Source organism: Chiloscyllium plagiosum, chromosome 9 (assembly GCF_004010195.1).
Source record: "Chiloscyllium plagiosum isolate BGI_BamShark_2017 chromosome 9, ASM401019v2, whole genome shotgun sequence".
In the NCBI taxonomy this organism is placed as follows: domain Eukaryota; kingdom Metazoa; phylum Chordata; class Chondrichthyes; order Orectolobiformes; family Hemiscylliidae; genus Chiloscyllium; species Chiloscyllium plagiosum.
In genome coordinates, this window is record NC_057718.1 from 30262045 (window position 1) to 30282395 (window position 20351).

Genomic DNA, 20351 nt, shown 5'->3' on the forward strand with positions numbered 1-20351 from the left:
GTCCTCAGTTTTCCCACTTATCTTAGCTATGTTATACTTTTTCTCTTTTAACTTTATATGTTTCTTAACTTCCCTCGTCAGCCACGGCCACCCATGCCTCCTCCTAGGATCTTTCTTCCTTTTTGGAATGAACTGATCCTGCAGCTTCTGCATTATACACAGAAATATCTGCCATTGTTCCTCCACTGTCATATTGCAGCGCTGACGAAAGAACTCGAAGACCTTAGGCTCATCCGAGAAAACGAGATCTTTCTGGACAAGACCTTCAGCGATGGTCTCAAATTGCAGATTGAAGCTTATTGTATTATGGTCATTACTTCCTATGGCTCCTTTACTTCGAGGTCCCTGATCAATTCTGGTTTGTTGCACAATACCAGATCCAGAATTGCCTTCTCCCTGGTTGGCTCCAGCACCAGCTGCTCTAAGAATCCATTTCTGAGGCACTCCACAAAGTCTCTTTCTTGCGGTCCAATACCATCCTGATTCTCCCAGTCTACCCTGCATGTTGAAATCCCCCATAACAACTGTAGTAACATCTTTGCGACAGGCCAATTTCAGCTCCTGATTCAACTTACATCCGACATCCAGACTACTGTTTGGGGGCCTGTAGATAACTTCCAAGAGAGTCTTCCATACTGACTCTACATCCCCTAATTCTAGGTCCCCCCGCGCAAGGGACTGAATATCATCCCTTACCAACATGGCCACCCCACCCCCTCTGCCAGTCAGTCTGTTCTTACGATAGCACATGTAGCCTTGAATATTCACTTCCCAGGCCCTGTCCACTTGAAGCCACGTCTCAGTCATCCCCACAATATCGTATCTGCCAATTTCCAAAAGAGCCTCAAGCTCATCCATCTTATTTCTAATGCTTCGTGCATTAATATATAGTATTTTTAATTTGTTACTGCCCCCACCCTTCCCATCAACTCCTATTTCACTCAATCTTACAGCATGATCCCTTTTTGAGTTTTCTGCTTCACTGACACAGTTGTCTTTCTTGACTTCCCTTGTTCTAACTTTCCCTTCAATTTCCTTCTTAAACATCCAGTTTGTCCCCTCCTTCCCCCCCCATCCCCCCGCTACTTAGTTTAAACGTAGCTGTGTTGCAGTAGCAAACCTGCCTGCCAGAATGCTGGTCCCTAACCTATTAAGGTGCAAACCATCTCTCTTGTATAATTTATACTTACCACAAAACATACCCCAGTGATCCAAGCATTTAAATCCTTACTTCCTGCACCAGTTCCCCAGCCACATGTTCAAGTCCATTATCTCCCTGTTTCTGGCTTCACCAGCCCGAGGAACTGGAAGCAAACCGGAGATAACCACCCTGGACGTCCTGCTTTTCAGCCTTCTTCCTAGTTCTCCGAAGTCCCGCTGTAGTATGCTCCTCCTCTTCTTCTCGACATCATTTGTGCCAACATGTACCACCACCTCCGGCTCACCTTCGTCCTTGAGGATTTCCTGCACTCTGTCTGTGATGTCTTTAACCCTGGCACCACGAAGGCAACACACCATCCTTAAGTCCCGCCTGCTGCCACAAAAACCCCGGTCAGTTCCTCTCACTATGGAGTCCCCTATTACCGCGGTTCTGTGCGATGTTCGACTCTTCCACTCTACCTCCACGCCAACTTTTGATTGACAGACCAGCCGCCTCGCGGACTGGCAGTGTCATCTGTCTTTACTGTTTCCAAAAATTAAAATTGTTCCTGACAGGTACTTCCCCTGGGGTCTCTTGCACCTGTCTCCTCTCTGCCTTCCTCATCGTCTGCTCTCTTCTGGTATGGCCGGTGTAATAACCTCGCTGAAGGTCTTGTCCAGAAAGATCTCATTCTCTCGGATGAGCCTAAGGTCCTTGAGTTCTTTCATCAGGGCTGCAATATGCTCTGTCAGCAGCTGAACGTGCACACACTTTCCACACTTATACGAGCCAGACACACCACAGTCGTTGACCTCCCACATCAAGCACGTAGCACACTGAACCAGCTTGGCAGTCATGTCTTCACCCTCTTCAACTGTGGCATAATCACTTCACTCAACCTCCTTGTCAAAGACTCCTGAGCTAAAGCCTCACTCCTCAATCCACAGGAACTTCCTTGGACCCTCTTTTTGGGGCAAGTCTGTGGACTTTTAATTTAGGTTAGAGGAGGAGGGTGGGAGGGAGGCCCTACTGGGGTCTAGAACACACCCACTCAAATAACAATCCTTACCTTCCCGACCGGCTTTGCTCTCCGACTTCACTTCCACCCAGCTCCCGCCGCTCTCTGCTGCAAAAAGACCGTTGGCATCGAGGTAAGTTCTTAAATAACAATCACTTAAATAACAAGTCATAGTGCCATTGGATACAGAAATGAAAAAGGAAATCTTGCATTCCCTTTAATTAATGCTTTACGTTCACTCTATGTTTTCATTTCCTGCCATTCAATTCTTGCCATCCAAATTCTGTGCACACATTTCCAATCACTTCTTGCTTGAATTCTTCCATGCAAGTGCCCTTTATTACCGTTACTTTAATATACTGTCAGTACTTTATTCCCTTATTTTATCCATGATACTGATATGTCCAGTTTAACTCTTGTGATGATCACATCATGGTATGGTGCTCTCTTGGTTCCACTCTCAACCCATGTATGTAATGACTCCTGTTTCTATGGGACTACTTTGAGTGCACTACAAGAATCCATCCTTTAAATTGTCCTCAGCCTTTCAATCGTAGATAATCACATATGTTCAGAATCTATAGATATTCATGTCACTTGACTTAATTTCTGCATGACCAGGTGAAGTTCTACCATCACTTTGAAACATTCTACACTTATCAGACATCAGATGAGCAAATATTTTATCAGATTAAGCACTGACAAAACCAATTTCCATCAAAAACAAACATCGAAAACTATTTTCCCTAGTTAATTATGTCTAGTCACTCGCTTGTAACTTCTAATAGATTTCACCAAATGCTTTTTGCAAGCATTTTTAACATTTATTTGTGAGAAATCAGGATACTCACAGGCTGACGATTAATTAATTACTGCTTTTCTTCATACCATTTTTCTGTTGTTTTATTTTAAAAGATATTATGAATGAGAAAATGTTGTTTACACTTCATGTTTGCATTCCAAATAAGACAAAGGTTTACACAAAACTTTAAGATTACTTGTCTGATTTAATTAACATGTTGATCAACAAATTATGAGATATGTTTATGATATAAAGGAAAAATTTAAAAGCATAGGATTACATTGAACAAAATTATTAGACAGGAAGCTAAGGTCCGTCTCAATACTTTTCTGGTATCTGGTTCTTGGATGACATGATATTAGAACTTCTAACTACTTATAGCACTCAGAATCTCTGTCAACAATATACAACATATCCAGCCATAGCTAAGGGAAAATCCCAGTAATAATGAGCTTTGGGAATTTAATTCCAAAGTTACCTGTTTCTCCTTAGTATACTACTCATCACCTACTGTAAATCAAATTATTTCACTGTATCCCAAAACATTACTGAAAAAAAAAATGCTATCCATTCACTCACTATTACCTTAAAAACACTAAATAAACGCAAGTTGTTGTTACATAGATTAACCATTTGTTCGTAAAATATTGAGGGTAATTTTCCTAACAAGGGAAGTGGGCTTGCATGCATGCAAGGAGTTAAATTCCCAGAAATTGATGTGAACTCAGGATGTCAATGTCATCTCACCCTCTTTTAGGTATCTCCGGATTTGGATTGAAGACAAATGGGGAGTGAACATAATTAAAAAGCTAATACAGACTTTTTTTGAAGACCTAAATTCTGGCTTCTTGTGGTGCAGTGATAATGTAACCTCTGGGCCAGAAGGAGCAGGTTCAAGCCCTAGAGATGTGTTATAACATGCCTAAACACACGGATTATTTTTCCTTTGGCCCTCAATTTTTAATTTCCTGGCTAGGGTACCAGTTAACAACTCACCAAGCTGACAGAGAAGTACATAGTGAGGAGAAACTTAACAGCTGCAATCAATTGATTGAGTGATGCAATTAGCCATGGTGAGTTGAGAGGTTGTTGCTCAAAGCACTTTTATTCCTGGAATGTTGTGACTGCTTGGAAGGTGATTTTTTTTACTGCTAAGAAGTCACCAGACCTGTCTAACACTTTGGTCATCTTCAGCTGCATATCCGTGTTGCCAGCTCAGGAGTAGCTTATATAAGTATACCTTAGATCTCTGATGGGAGGCAGCTGCCGAAGCAATTGTATCACCATCAACTGCCATCTTCTCTACAGGGCAGACAGAAGGTTCATAGGGATCCAGCTATAAGGAAATCCCCAACACAAAATGCTCCCTTGAAATATATGAGCATGAATGCAGTAGGTCATACAGATTTTCATGGTAGGTCATTGCTGACATCTCAAGCTTCCTGGGTTACACTTTCAATGGATGTTAAGCTGCCTGATACTGGAAGCACAAGCATGGTTACACAGGCCTTCTCGTGAAGGCAGGGTTTCGAGTGTTAGAAATCACTTGTGGAAGGGAGGGATGGACCAGTGAAGGGTTACAACAAAACATGCAACTGAGAGATAGTAAGATAAAGGTGAGTGTGTATGTTGTCTGTTCAAAAGAAGCTACGTGCCCGAAGAGACAGGAATGAGTAGATTTGTTTCCGTGCTGTACATCTCTATAATAGTATGACATATTGTTCTGAGAAGTGCTGTGAATGGGAATGCTGAAAAAGATGGACCAGCAAATTTGTTAATTAAAAAGCTCACTGGAGGACGATCCACAAAAATCTCCATCTTCAATGATGGAAGAGCTCAGCACATCAGTGCAAAAGATAATCCTGAAGCATTTGCAGCAATCTTCAGCCAGAGGTGCCAAGTGGAAGATCCATCTCAGCCTTCTCTAGTGGTTCCCAGCATCTCAGCTGTCAGTCTTTAGCCAATTTGATTCATTTCATGTGACATCAAAAAACAGTTGGAAGCACTGGATGCTGCAAAGGCTATACAGCCCTGACAACATTTTGGCAATAGTACTGAGGCTTGTTCTCCAGAACCTGCTGCTGCCCTAGCCAAGCTGCTGCATTCCACTACTTCACTAGCATCTACCTGACAATGTGGAAAATTGTCCATCCTGATACCCAAAAAGCAGGAAAAATCCAATTCGACCAATTTCTGTCCCATCAGTCTACTGTCAATCATCAGTAAGGTGTTGAAAATGTCATCAGCAATGCTATCAAGCAGCCCTGCTAAGCAACAAGCTGCTCAGGGACGCGCCCAGTTTGGGTTGAGTCAGGGCCACTCAGCTCCTGACCTTATTACAGATGTAATTCAAACATGGGCAAAAGAGCTGAATTTCAGAGGTGATGTAAGAGTGACAACTCCTGATAACATTTGATCGAGCATGGAATCAAGGAACCTCAGCAAAACTGGAATCAATAGAATTTGGGGGCAAACTCTCAGCTAGTTAGAGTCATACATGGCACAGAGGAAAAATATTGTGGTTGTTGGAGGTTCATCACCTCAGCCACAGGACATCTCTGCAGGAGTTCCTTGGGATAGTGTCCTAGGCCCAACCATCTTCATTACTTCAAAACACCTTCCCTCCATCATAAAGGTCAGAAGTAGAGGTGATCACTAATGACTGCACACATTCAGCATCATTGACAACTCCTCAATACTGGAGCATTCCATGTTCAAATGCAATAAGCTCTGGCCAATATCCAGGCTTGGAGGCAGTGGTGGCGACGGTATCAGAGTTCAGAGCATGGCACTAGCTGGGGCCAGTGGGACTTTGACGGTTGGCAGGGAGTTGATGGTGAGCTAAGTGGCTGACAAGCCTGGATATCATTTACCAGCAATACAGATTGAGAGTCTGGGCAGTAGTAGTGATGAAATAACTGGCAAGTCGGAATGCCAGTCGGCATTGAGGAACTTAGCCCTGTGCGGGTGAGAGTAAGCCCTTGTGGGAAAAACCTAGCAGCAGCAACTGCAGATCCATGGCTAACTAAGGACTGTAATATTGCACTTCTAACTTATTTTGTTATTGTTCTATTTTGTGCCTAAGGTATTATACTAGGTACCTTTGTACCTAAGATGGCACTAGGAATGGCAACTATTCACTATATTCATATACTAGAGTACATGCGACAATAAAACCTAATTCTATTTCTCTTCCTTCCATTCTTGGGAAAGATCACCTTGTTGCAGTTTCTTAGATCCCGCAGCTTGGTTCCAAATAAGAGTGCATGACCCAGACAGAGGCATTCCCAAGGCTCCTTTCTGTTTTTGTGTATGGTAGGACTTCAAAAACCCATATGCAGATGAGCCATTGTAACTGATGTTGGGCTCCCTTTAATTAGAATTTCTTCTATGAACAGATACAGAATATGATTCCTCCCGACCTCCCTTATTGGTCTGGGATGTTGAAAGCTGTAGCGTTGAGTTACAGAGGCAAGGTGCAGCCCAGTCAGTTGCCAATCACCAATGGCTTCATTGTTCCAGCAGAAAATAAGTTTATAAAATTCCACCTATTGTTTCTCCAGATTAGTTGTGAATTATGGCAATTTAATGAAAACTCGTCTCACTTAAAACTGTAGCTACCTCAGACATTGATGACAAGGAACTGGACAGATAGTAAGCGTGGATATATGTTATGATTTCTCCTTAATATTCAGCAACTTACTTTCATAAAGAGTTTTGTGAACTGAAGGAGAAGATAATTGAGTAACTCATTTTCCTCACTAAGGTGCACGGCACTTAGCAGAGAATTTTAGCCTAATTCTGAAGTCAACATTCAAAGAAAGTTCAGTTTAGAAACTCCAGCGCCAATGATGAGAAATGAAGATTTGTTTCCACAGCAACAGAAATGTTGCTTGGAAAGTAAAGGAAACTTTAGAAGAGTTATGTAATAGGAATATGAAAAAGACCTACATTTATTTAACTACTATTTCAATGCAAGTTATTTTCCGTAACCAAATGAATGTCACAGATCTCCTGCAATATACAAAATGGGCAAAACTCAAACAGTCTGATGGAACAACAATAAACAGAAGTTCCCGTAGGAAATTCGGTTGGTTAACATTTCCCCTTTCATAAGAACATAAGATATAGTTGCAAGAATAGATTATTTAGTTCCTTGAGCCTGCTCCACCATTTAATTGTATCATGGCTGATCTAATGTGACCTTAACTCCACTTTCTTGCCAAACCTTCCCATCCATACTGTTCATTCAGCAAATGTTCCCATCTTAACACATATTTAGTAACTTCGTACTTAAGAAACAACTGCAACTGACATTTATAATTAAATAAAAATGTTCCAAGGCACTTCAGAGAAGCACCATATAACAAAATATGACACCAAATCACACAATGAAAACAAGGCAGAGAAGTGCAGTGGTGTAGGGAGGGACCTAGGAAACTGAAGATGTGACTACCAATGATGGAGTGATTAAAATTAAGGATGCACAAGAGGCCAGAATTAGAGATGTGCAGATACCTTGGAAGATTATGTGGCAAGGAGAGATTACAGAAAGATAGAGTGTCAAGGTCACAGAGTAAATTGAAAACCAGGATAAGAATTTTAATGTCCAGATAATGCTTGACTGGGAACAGATGTATTCTCCAGCAAGAATAAGGGACGAGACTTGGGCAATTTAACAGACAAATAGTAGGGTGCTGGAGGACCTCAAGTTTACAATGTAGAAGCAATGTAGAAGTATATTGAAATAGCTGAATATTCAGGAGGTACCAGAGACATGAATGAGTGTTACAGCAGCAGATGGAACTGAGATGGGGCAATATCGAGGCATAATCTAATTTCTTTCTTCTAAAGTATAAATTATTACAAATGTTGTAATAATCTTGTAAATGTATATTCTTTGAGTTTACCAATACAGTATAGAATCATATAGTACAAAGGAGGTCCTTTGGCCCATTGAAACTGTACCCGCAAAAATATATTACTGACACTAGTCACACTTTCCTATACTTGGCCCATAGCCTTGAAATGTTAGAGCACTTCAAATGCTCATCCAAATACGTTTTCAAGGTTGTGAAGTTTCCTGCCTCATCCACCCTTCTAAGCAGTGCATTCCAAACCCTCACCACCACCTTTTTGTTCTCATATGGCTCATCACTTCATCTTCAAATTGCTTTTGCTGCTTGTAGCTTGAAGCATGAACTTGTAAGACAGCACGTAGAATCCCAACAATGTGGAAACAGGCCATTCAGCTCAACAAGTCTACAATGACCCTCCGAAGAACATCCCAGACAGACCCACCCCAAACCTGTAAACCTGCATTTACCATGGCCCAAACACTTAATCTGCACATCTTTGGATTATGGGAGGAAACTGGAGCACCCAGAGGAAACCGGAGCACCCAGAGGAAACCACTCAGACACAGGGAGAATGTACAAACTCCAAAAAGACAGTAGCCAGAGGATGGAATCGAACCTGGTTCCCTGGCACTGTGAAGCAGCAGTGCTAACTACTGAGCCACTGTGCTACCCTTAATTTTTTCTTTTTGAGAAACTCCATAAGAAAGCTAGCAATAAGAAAATACAAACTTACTGGCCTTGCAGTACAAGCACCCATAGGGTTTGAATGTGTATTAAAACACCTACATATTTAAAATCACATTTTACATTGATAAAGAAAATGTCAAGGATAGCAGAACAAATATACAATTTTCACAATAAATGATGTAGCTTTTTGTAAATATTGCTGAAGTATCATTATGCAACAAATTCCAATGAAAGAAAGATAATCAAAGTTATCTTGAATTATGAACAGTAACCAAGATCATAACGGGAAGAAAGGTTTTAAATGTAAAATGGCTCCTTGACTTTCCACACTGAATTTCTTATTTTCTTTAGCATTTGTGGATAAAAATAAAATTTCTATTGCATATATACAAAGAAACCAAAAATTTATAACAATGATTTATTGGCATTTAAAACATTTCCATGATGTTATACCGTAATTTTTTGTCAATGTACAAACAATAGCAAAAGTTCAAAATACTTTAAATTGACCACTGAACATCCAGGGTTGGCTACCAAAAAGTAAATACTAATTCAAACACAAAAGGATGAAATCCATAAATTTAGACTTTAATTGCAATTATTCCAAAGATTTATTTTTCTCTAAATTCATGTCAGTATTTAGTTCTCTGTTAGTGAGCTGTACTGAAGACCTATGAAAAGTATTCATGGATGCCTCCACATTAAAGTTCTAGCTCTTCATATAAAAATGCATAATGTCTGGCAACCTATAAAAAATAAAATTATAGTTAATTGCCAAAAAATGATTTCTCACTACATAAATGTAATATTTTGATGATTACAACTACAAAATTTGTCATTTCTTCTGGTGCTACATGCCCAGCACAAGGGGGTGGGTATCTATGTATGTGGTTTTCTGTAGATACTATATAGGAGGGATGGATGAAGGAGGTAGAATTAAAATATCTCTTTAAAACACACTTTAAAGTAGCCAAAATATATTCAATACTTTAAATTTGTGTGGTATTAAGACCAATTCAACTAATCAACATCAACATAATTCTGTACAAGCAAAAAACAAGAATATTCAAGATTTGATACTTTATCTATTCTGAGTTAGCCTCAAGAAAGGACTGCTATAGTAGTTTGATATCCTAATCCACATACTCATTTATATCTTACTTCATACATTTTCCCTAAATGTCTCACACTGCCATCCTTAAATAGAAATGTTGTAAATTTTAATGATATTATTACTAATTCTTCGAATTTCTAGGGAAAACAGACTCAATTTCCTTAATCTGTTCTCATAAAGCAATCCCACCATCCCAGGAAGTAAAGTGGTGAACCTCTATTGCTGAAATCCATAGAGACACTATCCACTGCTCTACCTTCATTTTTTTTGTCATTTCTTCAAAAAACTCAATCAAATTAATGAGACATGATTTCCCACGCACAAATGTTGCCTGATGCTTCCCTCACCCACTGTAAGATAGGAGACTGGTTGAGGGTGGATGAGACACTGGTGGGAAATGCACATTTTCAAGTATGCCAGTCGGAATCTGTAAAATCTGACCCCCATGTCTTCATAATGCATCAACTCTTGCTCCTTTTTTTTGAAGGACAAATGCAGGCAGTACTACTTAACCTTGTATTTCCACAATATGTTTTGTTCAACGTAGAACTGATTAAAATTACTCAACAAAAATGTATATGATACTTTATTAAACTGCTAACCTCACACCTTAAGAGCTAACACTTCAGCTCTAGTATGCCTGCTTCTATTGATTTTGTTTTATTGATACTATTGCAAATTTTGAAGTTTGAAATGTCCCCAAAAGTTCATTCACTTAGCACATTTAAAAGCTACTTTTCTCCCTCTTGCATGTCACAATTCTGGCCTTTAGTCAAATGTTCTGTGTGGTTGCTTCTGCTGTCCATTTGCTTATATTTATTACGAACTTCACTATTCTTAACCAGATTATCAATTTTTAAAACTTTGAGGTGCAAATTCCTTAATATGCCTCAAGAATCACAATTTAATGATGGAAGTCCGACACTCATATTGAAGAAAATGCAACTTAGTAATGGCTCTGAGACCAGAGCAGGGAGAATCTTAAGATTTTCAGGCTACTAAAAGTCTGAATTTTGATGACATTGAATTGATCATTCAGTTGCTTAACATCGAAGAAAATAATTGTTAAAAACAAGATCAGTGTGTGCTAACGCATCACTCCATTATGATATACGTTTTGGATACAAACAGCTAAACTAAACCTTACTGATTTGAAAGACTGTCCTATACTGTGGAGAGAAAAATAAAGATTTACTTCATGTATTGATTCTTCCCATTTAGATGGTCCAAAGTGATCACCTCCAGGTTGGATATCCAAAATTATGTTTGGTAATTCACCTTCAATTGAGACATTATGCAAAACAAAACAATTAGAAAAATCTTTGCGCAGCACGTTATGACTTAATTATTAAACAGAAATGTTTCATTTCAACTAGACCTAACTGATCAGTCATGTTAAACTGTTGCATTGTATTTATATTTTAAAGTTTAATGGGTAATTTGATTCTATCTGCCTCCATTTTATAGTTCATAGAGTTTAATTCTCTTACATAAAAAATGCACATGTGAAGTGTATCTTTAATGAACTTTCTGTAAGATGGAGATGTGCAGTCAGTGCCTCATGGTAGAGATATAAAAGACTAGGGCAAGCCTAGGGGGACATTAGTAAAGTATTGCATTTAATCCCCTTTTCACACAAAAGACAAAAAATTGCATACATGATCATTTTACATTGCAATTTACCAAAATTAATCAGTGTGCACACAGTGTTCTTATTATGAACCATTCATTATTCTCAGTAAGTCTCTGCACATAAATTCCACAGTTAGGGTGAAAGCTTACCAAGCTCTGAGCAATTTGGGCTAAGTGTGATGAATTGTTGAATCAAGTGTGATGGTCGCCTCAATGGAGAGATCATCTCACAGTAACATTCTCGGGATGTTCAAGGATGTCTCGGCTAGTTCAAAACTGTCTACACTTATTGCTTGTAAAATGCCTTGTTAACAGTCCAACTCACCGTGGTTTGAAATCTTACCAAACTCACCATATAAACTAGCCATTGGGAAATCTTGACATGGAAACCAGAGAGGATTCCTGGCAGGTTCAACTCACTACTTACTCCGACAGACCTCCATGTTGGACACTGGTCACTAACATCTTGGTGTAGTCAAAGTGCTCCCCACATGTATTCCACACCCATGGATATCTAACATGTGTCAACCTCCATGAAAACTTCATGGCACATCTTCAATCCACTTACAGCAGACTTCTGCACTTCAATGTTTCACCTTGGATTGCACTGGCAAATATCAATGTAATGCCACAGCAGGAATACTGGGTGCACAGGGATACGGACTCAGCTGATGGACCGGACCAAGCTGCATCTCTGGGCTCTCCACTTACATCATAGCATCCACTCACTGTGAGCCTCCATGGGTCTCTCAGCATTCCTGCCTTCCATTGCCTTGCCTTTTTGTGCACTGTCTGATCTCCAGTCATCTTGTATATCCTTGCCATTAGACACAAACCTTACTCTTCTAGAGCAATGCAGTAGTTATTATGCAGTGGCTACCAGACACTAAAATATCTCAAACACAGGCCAACTGCTTCAGGGGCCTAGAACATCAGGTACTCATGGGAAATCCCAACAGTAACAGACCTGAACATCACATCACTATTATCATTCAGGAACATCAATGCTATGAATTTGGCATTGCTGCCTTGGGTGAGACACAATGGTGAGTTCAAAGAACATGCTGGTTGATGCACCTTCTGGAAAGTAAGCCAGAAGAACACTGGTTTATGTGTCTGACTTCACCTTAAAAAAAGGCACTAGCTGATTTAGTGGAATGAACAAACATCTCATGATCCTTTGGCCCAGTACACTATAGTCATTAGTGCGTATGCACCAACCTTAGAAACAGTGGATCAGGTCAAACAGTCAAGTCCAGCCTTCATCAACAGATTGGAGAAATTCAAGCACAAATTATGCTTGGTGCTAGTCATAAACATTAAGCAAAACCAGCCCCATTGATTCTGCAGACTTTTGAGGAGGCTCCATACATTAGACTGATTCATTTGGATGCAAATAATAGGCACTACTTAAAAACTTCAGATTTTTTTTCTTCATTAGGAAATAGTTTATTTTTACTCTACTATAACTAGCAAATGGTTCACATTTTCTGAAATTTAAAATAGGATTATCCAGATGGTATATTGAGATTGAGATTGAATATGAGTATTTTATGATAACTAATTTAAACTGGAAAGCTTCCACACTTAAATATATCAAGAAAAATTTATTTTAAAAAATCTGTATGGTTGTGTAGATTCATTGTATATCTCTAAATACAAGAATGAGCAGAAACCCAAAAGAAATCTCAAAATCATTGGTATTTTTCTGAATCGCCAATTGTACAAAGTGGAAATTCTACCTTAGATCGAACAAGGCAAGTCTGTAGAGTTAGAAAGGTGTCACACATACTAATGACGGGAGAACGCACTGGAGTGGCTCACACAAAGGAACAGAGCAGAGTAAGAGAAAACAATTGTTGGTAAACAGATAATAGGTGTTGATAGTCATTCAGAGTGGGAAATAAAAATTAAAAAGATAAATCAAAATCAAAAAGAATAGTGACTTAGGTGGAAAGGACGTTATGAGTCTAACAAAAATCAAATAGTTTCATAATTAACATTTGAACAAACAGTCAGCAAAAATATATCAGAATAAAAATTCATATAAAACAGCCTATCTATCCAGATTTTAATTGTGAAGTCTTAGAAGAATATATTTCAGTATTTTTAAACATACTTTGAATACAATTCTTTACATAGTATTTGTGTTAGCTCTGACACTTTTCCAGCATGTCTTTATGTTACTTTCTCTCCATGATGCATGCAGTCAAAGAACCTATTGTTGTCATGAGTGTTCACAAAGGTCATTTACTTCTCATGAATCTATTATCCCTCCATCAAATTACAAACACTTCTATAATTAAAGCTTGGGATTACAATGTAGTAGTAGATTGCCTGTTTGGTAGGTTCTTTCTATCTTGCTATTTCCTTTAGCTTGAATTTTACAGCAATTCCGCATTGTTTATTGCTGATCACCAGCAAAGCCAGATATTGGTATTGAGCCATCATCATGACACAGTCATCATTTATATCATTGTTCATGTTGTGATAAAGGACTAGTAGAACACAACAAATTTCATTTAAAAAAACAATTACAACACAATTCAGACTCTCAATGGCCTAGCTATATGGTGTTAAATGAGCCAGCCTAGGATAATGAAAATCTGATGACTAAGTAACAGATAGAAAAGTAGAGCTACTCCTTTGTTCAAGGAGAAGAATCGAGTAAAACCCATAATTGTGCAGAAGATGGGCCAAGTCGACTCTCATATTCTCCTCTAACAATTGTTCAGACAATAACCCGCCTCTCTCATGCTGTGCATTCTGGTTCTACAGATTAGTTTTAACCAAGTGAAGACCCTTCAACATCCCTGTGGCTTCTACCGTGCACAGCTCAGGATCAGGAACATGGAACTGATACGTCATTGAATGTTGGGAAGCTGACCATTCAGGGAACTGCACAGAGGCTAGAACCTGTCACAGGGAATATGAACACTGTCCATGGACTATCATTGAGTACATGTAGGCTGAAGCATTGGCATAAATCTTGGAAAATATACCATGGCATTTAGCCACGAGTTTTGGTTCTATCCTTTCTAATTGTTACTGAAACAGCAATAAGGTTGGTTTTTATGCTTGGAGTTATTTGTAGCAATCAGTAAATGAAGTGATGATATTCATTGATGAGATGTACAATCATTAACAAATGTTTCAATACAAAGAATGCAAATGCAAGCTAAAATATGCTCAATAACCTAGAACAGTTGGTTAATAAATAATAGAATGGTACAAAGGTTTCTTCACGTACTTACGATACTTTTAAAAGCATTGATTTGCGTGGAAAGCTGACATTTGGCATTGGTGAAGTGATATGAACAATAATGAACATACAGATTGTCAACTACAATTTCAAGAGTAGATAAAGACTGCACTAACTTCCATCACTAGAATCTTCAACTGTAGCTAAAGACTTAGAGTCACAGAGATGTACAACACAACACAGAAACAGACTCTTTGGTCCAACCGTTCTATGCAGACCAGATATCAGAAATTTTCTAGTCCCATATGCCAGCATTTTCCCCACGTCCCTCTAAACCTCTCCTATTCATATACCCATTCAGATATCTTTTAAATGTTGTACTAGCTTCCATCACTTCCTCTGGCAGCTCATTCCATACACGCACCACCCTCTGCATGGAAAAGTTGCCCCTTAAGTCCCTTTTAAAATCTTTCCCCTCCCACCTTAAACTTATGCCCTCTAGTTTCACCTCGCCCACCTCAGAAAAAGACCTTGTCAATTTATGCTATCCATACCCCTCATGATTTTATAAACCGCTATAAGGTGACCTCTTAGCCTCCGACGCTCCAGGGAAAATAGCTGCAGTCTATTCAGCCTCTCCCTATAGCTCAAACCCTCCAGCCCTGGCAACATCCTTGTAAATCTTTTCTGAACCCTTTCAGGTTTCACATCATCCTTCCTATAGCAGGGAGACCAGAATTGCATGCAGTATTCCAAAAGTGGCCTAACCAACTTACTAACAAGAGGTAAGCACAGTCTCATTACCCTGTTCTTCTTATGTTTGGCATGTTAGTGCTAATCAATAGTCTACAACTATCTGTGTATCAGTGACCGTACCATGTGCTGACTCCCCTCAGAGATTCTAGTACATAAGCTGTATTGTTGAAGTGAAAATAATGTGTGTTTGGTGCAATGTGACAAACATGAATGATTCACACTTCTGTAGTATAGTTACATAGAACATAGAACAGTACAGCACAGAACAGGCCCTTCAGCTCACGATATTTTGCTGACCATTGATCCTCATGTGAGGTAAATCTAATGTATGAATCTCACAAATTTCTGTGACCATATGCATGTCCAGCAGTCTCTTAAATATCCCCAATGACCTCGCTTCCACAACTGCTGCTGGCAACGCATTCCATGCTCTCACAACTCTCTGCGTAAAGAACCCGCCTCTGACATCCCCTTTATACTTTTCACCAAACAGCTTAAAACTGACGCCTCTTTTTAACAATTTCTGCCCTGGGAAATAGTCTCTGGCTATCAACTCTATCTATGCCTCTCATTATCTTGTACACCTCAATTAGGTCCCCTCTCTTCCTTCTTTATTCCAATGAAAAAAGTCTGAGTTCAACCTCCCTTCGTAAGATAAGCCCTCCATCCCAGGCAGCATCCTGGTAAATCTCCTCTGAACCCTCTCCAAAGCATCCACATCTTTCCTATAATAGGCGACCAGAACTGGATGCAGTATTCCAATTGCGGTATAACCAAAGTTTTATAGAGCTGCAATAAGATCTCACGACTCTTAAACTCAATCCCCCTGTTAATGAAAGCCAAAACACCATATGCTTTCTTAACAACCCTGTCCACCTGGATGGCAATTTTAAGGGATCTATGTACCTGCACACCAAGATCCTGCTGTTCCTCCACACTGCCAAAAATCCTGTCTTTAATCCTGTACTCAACTTTCATGTACTAAAATCTGAGGGGAGTCAGCACACGGTATGGTCACTGGTATAATTAGTAACTTGCTTGAAATTCCTCAAACATTAGAACATAGAACACAGAACAGACAGCACAGAACAGGCCCTTCAGCCCACGATGTTGTGCCGACCATTGATCCTCATGTATGCACCCTCAAATTTCTGTGACCATATGCATGTCCAGCAGTCTCTTAAATGTCCCCAATGACCTTGCTTCCACAACTGCTGCTGGCAACGCATTCCATGCTCTCACAACTCTGTGTAAAGAACCCGTCTCTGACATCCCCTCTGTACTTTCCTCCAACCAGCTTAAAACTATGACTCCTCATGTTAGCCATTTCTGCCCTGGGAAATAGTCTCTGGCTATCGACTCGATCTATGCCTCTCATTATCTTGTATATCTCAATTACGTCCCCTCTCCTCCTCCTTTTCTCCAATGAAAAAAGTCCGAGCTCAGTCAACCTCTCTTCATAAGATAAGTCTTCCAGTCCATGCAGCATCCTGGTAAACTTCCTCTGAACCCTCTCCAAAGCATCCACATCTTTCCTATAATAGGGCGACCAGAATTGGACGCAGTATTCCAAGTGCGGTCTAACCAAAGTTTTATAGAGCTGCAATAAGATCTCACGACTCTTAAACTCAATCCCCCTGTTAATGAAAGCCAAAACACTACATGCTTTCTTAACAATCCTGTCCACTTGGGTGGCCATTTTAAGGGATCTATGTACCTGCACACCAAGATCCCTCTGTTCTTCCACACTGCCAAGAATCCTATCCTTAATCCTGTACTCAGCTTTCAAATTCAACCTTCCAAAATGCATCACCTCACATTTATCCAGGTTGAACTCCATCTGCCACCTCTCAGCCCAACTCTGCATCCTGTCAATGTCCCGCTGCAGCCTACAACAGCCCTCTATACTGTCAACGACACCTCCAACCTTTGTGTCGTCTGCAAACTTGCTGACCCATCCTTCAATCCCCTCATCCAAGTCATTAATAAAAATTACAAACAATAGAGGCCCAAGGACAGAGCCCTGTGGAACACCACTCACTTCCAGGCAGAATATTTTCCTTCTACTATCACTCGCTGTCTTCTGTTGGCCAGCCAATTCTGTATCCAGACAGCTAAGTTCCCCTGTATCCCATTCCTCCTGACCTTCTGAATGAGCTTGCAGTGATAAAAAACAACACAAGGAGTTTACACGTATAACTCATATTTTGTGGTAGTCAATCTCACCTGTTGTATTACATGCATTAACAGCCACAACATTTCTCAGTTTTCTGGTATATCTTAGCAACCCTGACAATGGCACACGGTTGTCATCTTCGTAGGCGGTGATGAATATAGATGGGTATTTCTGAAAAAAAAAAGCTGTGTTAAAATCTTAATTCTTGCTTAAATTACTTTCTCAAAAAATTGAAAAAAAAGAGTTCTCAAACTACATTATTTCACCTCTTAATTTCAAAATGTCAACATGGGCAACATGAACAATCATCAGTGATGTAAGCCATAAAACTGAAGTTAAAATGATATAATTTGAACTGATGATCTACCACTTCAATCAAGAATACGAAATGTTTGGAAGAGCCATTAAGCCCAATGGCGTTGAGGGAGTTGTTTTCATTCAATACATCTATAGTAGAAGCATTGTGACTAATCAGCATCTCAACACTGATAATTGTATCAGTATCAGACTCACAAACATATCCATTAGACTTACATTTTTAAAAACAAGAGAAATCCAATGATTGTTCCTTGACATTCAATAGCATTACCATAACAGAGTTCCCCACTATCAACATCCTGGAGGTTACTATCGACTAGAAACTTAATTACACTAGCCATAGAAATGCTGCAGTTAAAAAGAGCAGGTAAGAGACTAGGAATCCTGCGATAAATCACTAACTCCTCAAAGCCTGTCCCCATTGACAAGACAAATCAGGATGAGTAGCACAGATTATAAACTTACCTCTCACTGTTACTAGACTGCATCCTCAGCACCAGCACAGTTAACTCTTACCATTACAACTGCCATCCAAAATTACCTGCGGCTTTATATTTTGATATGGACAATAAGCTTGAATGCATTTAAAAATATTTTGATCAGACAAAGGATCTCCCCACTCTTCTTGCTCTTCAATAGTGAGTGGTAATGTAGGATCTAGCATGGTGTTGAGAACATCGAGGAAAGGAGCCTGTGAACAAAAGTTCTGACCAGTCAGCAATTATTATTGTTACAAGCTAGTATTAACATGAAAACAACATGGCAAAAAAGTGTAATGTATAACAATGATCTATTTTACAAATCTTCTGTCATAATAGCTTCCATTGGCTATACATAAAGATTATGATGGAGAATTTGAAGGGCAACTGCTGACTGTTAGCAGACAGACTTAGTGAGAGCAAAGCACAGATCAATCAGGATACTCACAAAATGAGAATCAAATCTCCTTCTTTCTCATCATTACCACTACTGCAACATGATGCATCTGTATACCATGTCATTGACTAAGAGTGCCCTGTAATTGCTGGGTGTTTTCATAGAATCTCTAAAGTTTGGAAGCAGGCCATTTGGCCCATCTCGTCCACACCGACACTCTGAAGAGTATCCCACCCCGACCCACCCCCATCCCTGTAACTCTGCACCTCCCACGGTCAACCCACCCAGCCTGCACATCCCCTGATACTATGGGAAATTTAGCATGGCCAATCCACTTAACCTGCACATCTTTGTACTATGGGAGAAAACCCACACTGATATGGGGTGAATGTGCAAACTCCACAGACAGTCGCCAGAGGTTGGAATCAAACTCAGGTTCCTTGGCGCTGTGAGGCAGCAGTGCTAACCACTGAACCACCGTGCCACCCCTGAGATGTGAAGATGTTAAGTTCCCCCAATCTAATCTCCCTTGTTTTGATTAGCGACAAGGAAAAGCAGGTGTGCATTCATCCTTTCTTCTGCATCAACTGATCAATCTCTAGAGTTTCTCCTTCAGGATATGACCAACTTCATTTCCAAAATTTCACTCATGCAAGCCAGTATGAACACCTTAAGACTCCAGTATACTTTCTGATAGGCAACTAAAGATTAGAAGATTTTGGTCAATGAGAAAACTTGGTAAGGCTTCCAATAAGCTTAACTTCATTTCCACAGATCTACCTGTTCCATTTACACAGCCTTAACCAATGGGAAGCAGCAAAAATTGCTTTTAGAATATATTTTCATTGATGGACTGAGGATCAACATTCCATTTAAAGAAGGTACCAACATATACTGCAGAAATTTTGTAATATGAAATAGTTTTGACCATTATACAGCATTTATCCTAGAAATATAGTTATCTCAAAGAAGTTCCCCTTATTGAATTAGTTCTGGGTAAAGTTAGGCACATGTTCTGAATTACAGCGCCAACTAATGGTGAAAGAAAGCAATTACTTTACATCTGGATAAAAACTACCTTATTTTGGAACATTACCTTGGTCATGTGTACTTTTTGCAACTTATAAAGTTGACTGTCCTCCTAAATTCAAACCTTCATTAATGCATTCCAGGATACACCACTGCGATTGAAAGGTACAGTGCAAGGGTTTTACTTAATATTTGCATTAAACTAGACATTTCTAAATATTGTCCAAAACAGTGTGCATGTGTGTGGGGGAGGGGCCAAAGGGAGAGATTTATAGTTTTTGACCCTATTTTCTAAATTCATTAATAATGCTCTTATTAATAATCTCAAAGTACACAAGTATACATGATATTTATTCAGTAATGTTAATCCATATCGTCACCGTGTCAGAATGTAGTTGGCAGTAACAAAACACTTTTCTTTAGCACACACAAATTATGGAAAAAATATGTTTTTAAAAGTTTGCTGATTACCTTCCTATAGCTGGAAATATGGAGATCAGGTGTTGATGGGAGTGACTACAGTTATGCCTACAGATTAAAAAAAGGTCAAACCTTCTGATGAACGAAAGTTACTTCAGCAAGAAACGTTTGGTCACATTAAAGAAAGAACTTCATTTAAATTGTGCCGTTAATATCCTCAAGATGTCAAAATTCCTTGCAGCCAAAATTACATAATCAGTATATAGTCAATACTACAGTAAATATGCAGACAAGTTACTGCAAACGTCAATTAAATTAACA

The 20351-nt window shown here is 39.4% G+C and overlaps 1 protein-coding gene across 3 annotated transcripts in view; it reads right to left on the reverse strand.

Annotated features, from left to right (window-relative positions):
* Nucleotides 1-8911: 8911 nt before the first annotated feature.
* prepl (prolyl endopeptidase like) overlaps nt 8912-20351 on the reverse strand; it is a 51120-nt gene continuing 39680 nt past the window's right edge. The window contains exons 11-14 of one of the 3 annotated variants that reach the window (XM_043695644.1): nt 18247-18396; nt 17438-17558; nt 10817-10899; nt 8912-9253 (exon numbers count right to left, since the gene is read on the reverse strand). In XM_043695644.1, coding sequence (XP_043551579.1) covers nt 9209-9253; nt 10817-10899; nt 17438-17558; nt 18247-18396 — 399 coding nt within the window. In that variant the 3' untranslated portion in view covers nt 8912-9208. Of the gene's footprint in view, nt 9254-10816; nt 10900-17437; nt 17559-18246; nt 18397-19677; nt 19763-20081; nt 20139-20351 lie in introns of those variants that run through there. The other 2 variants (XR_006312463.1, XM_043695645.1) reach the window with 2 other exon arrangements.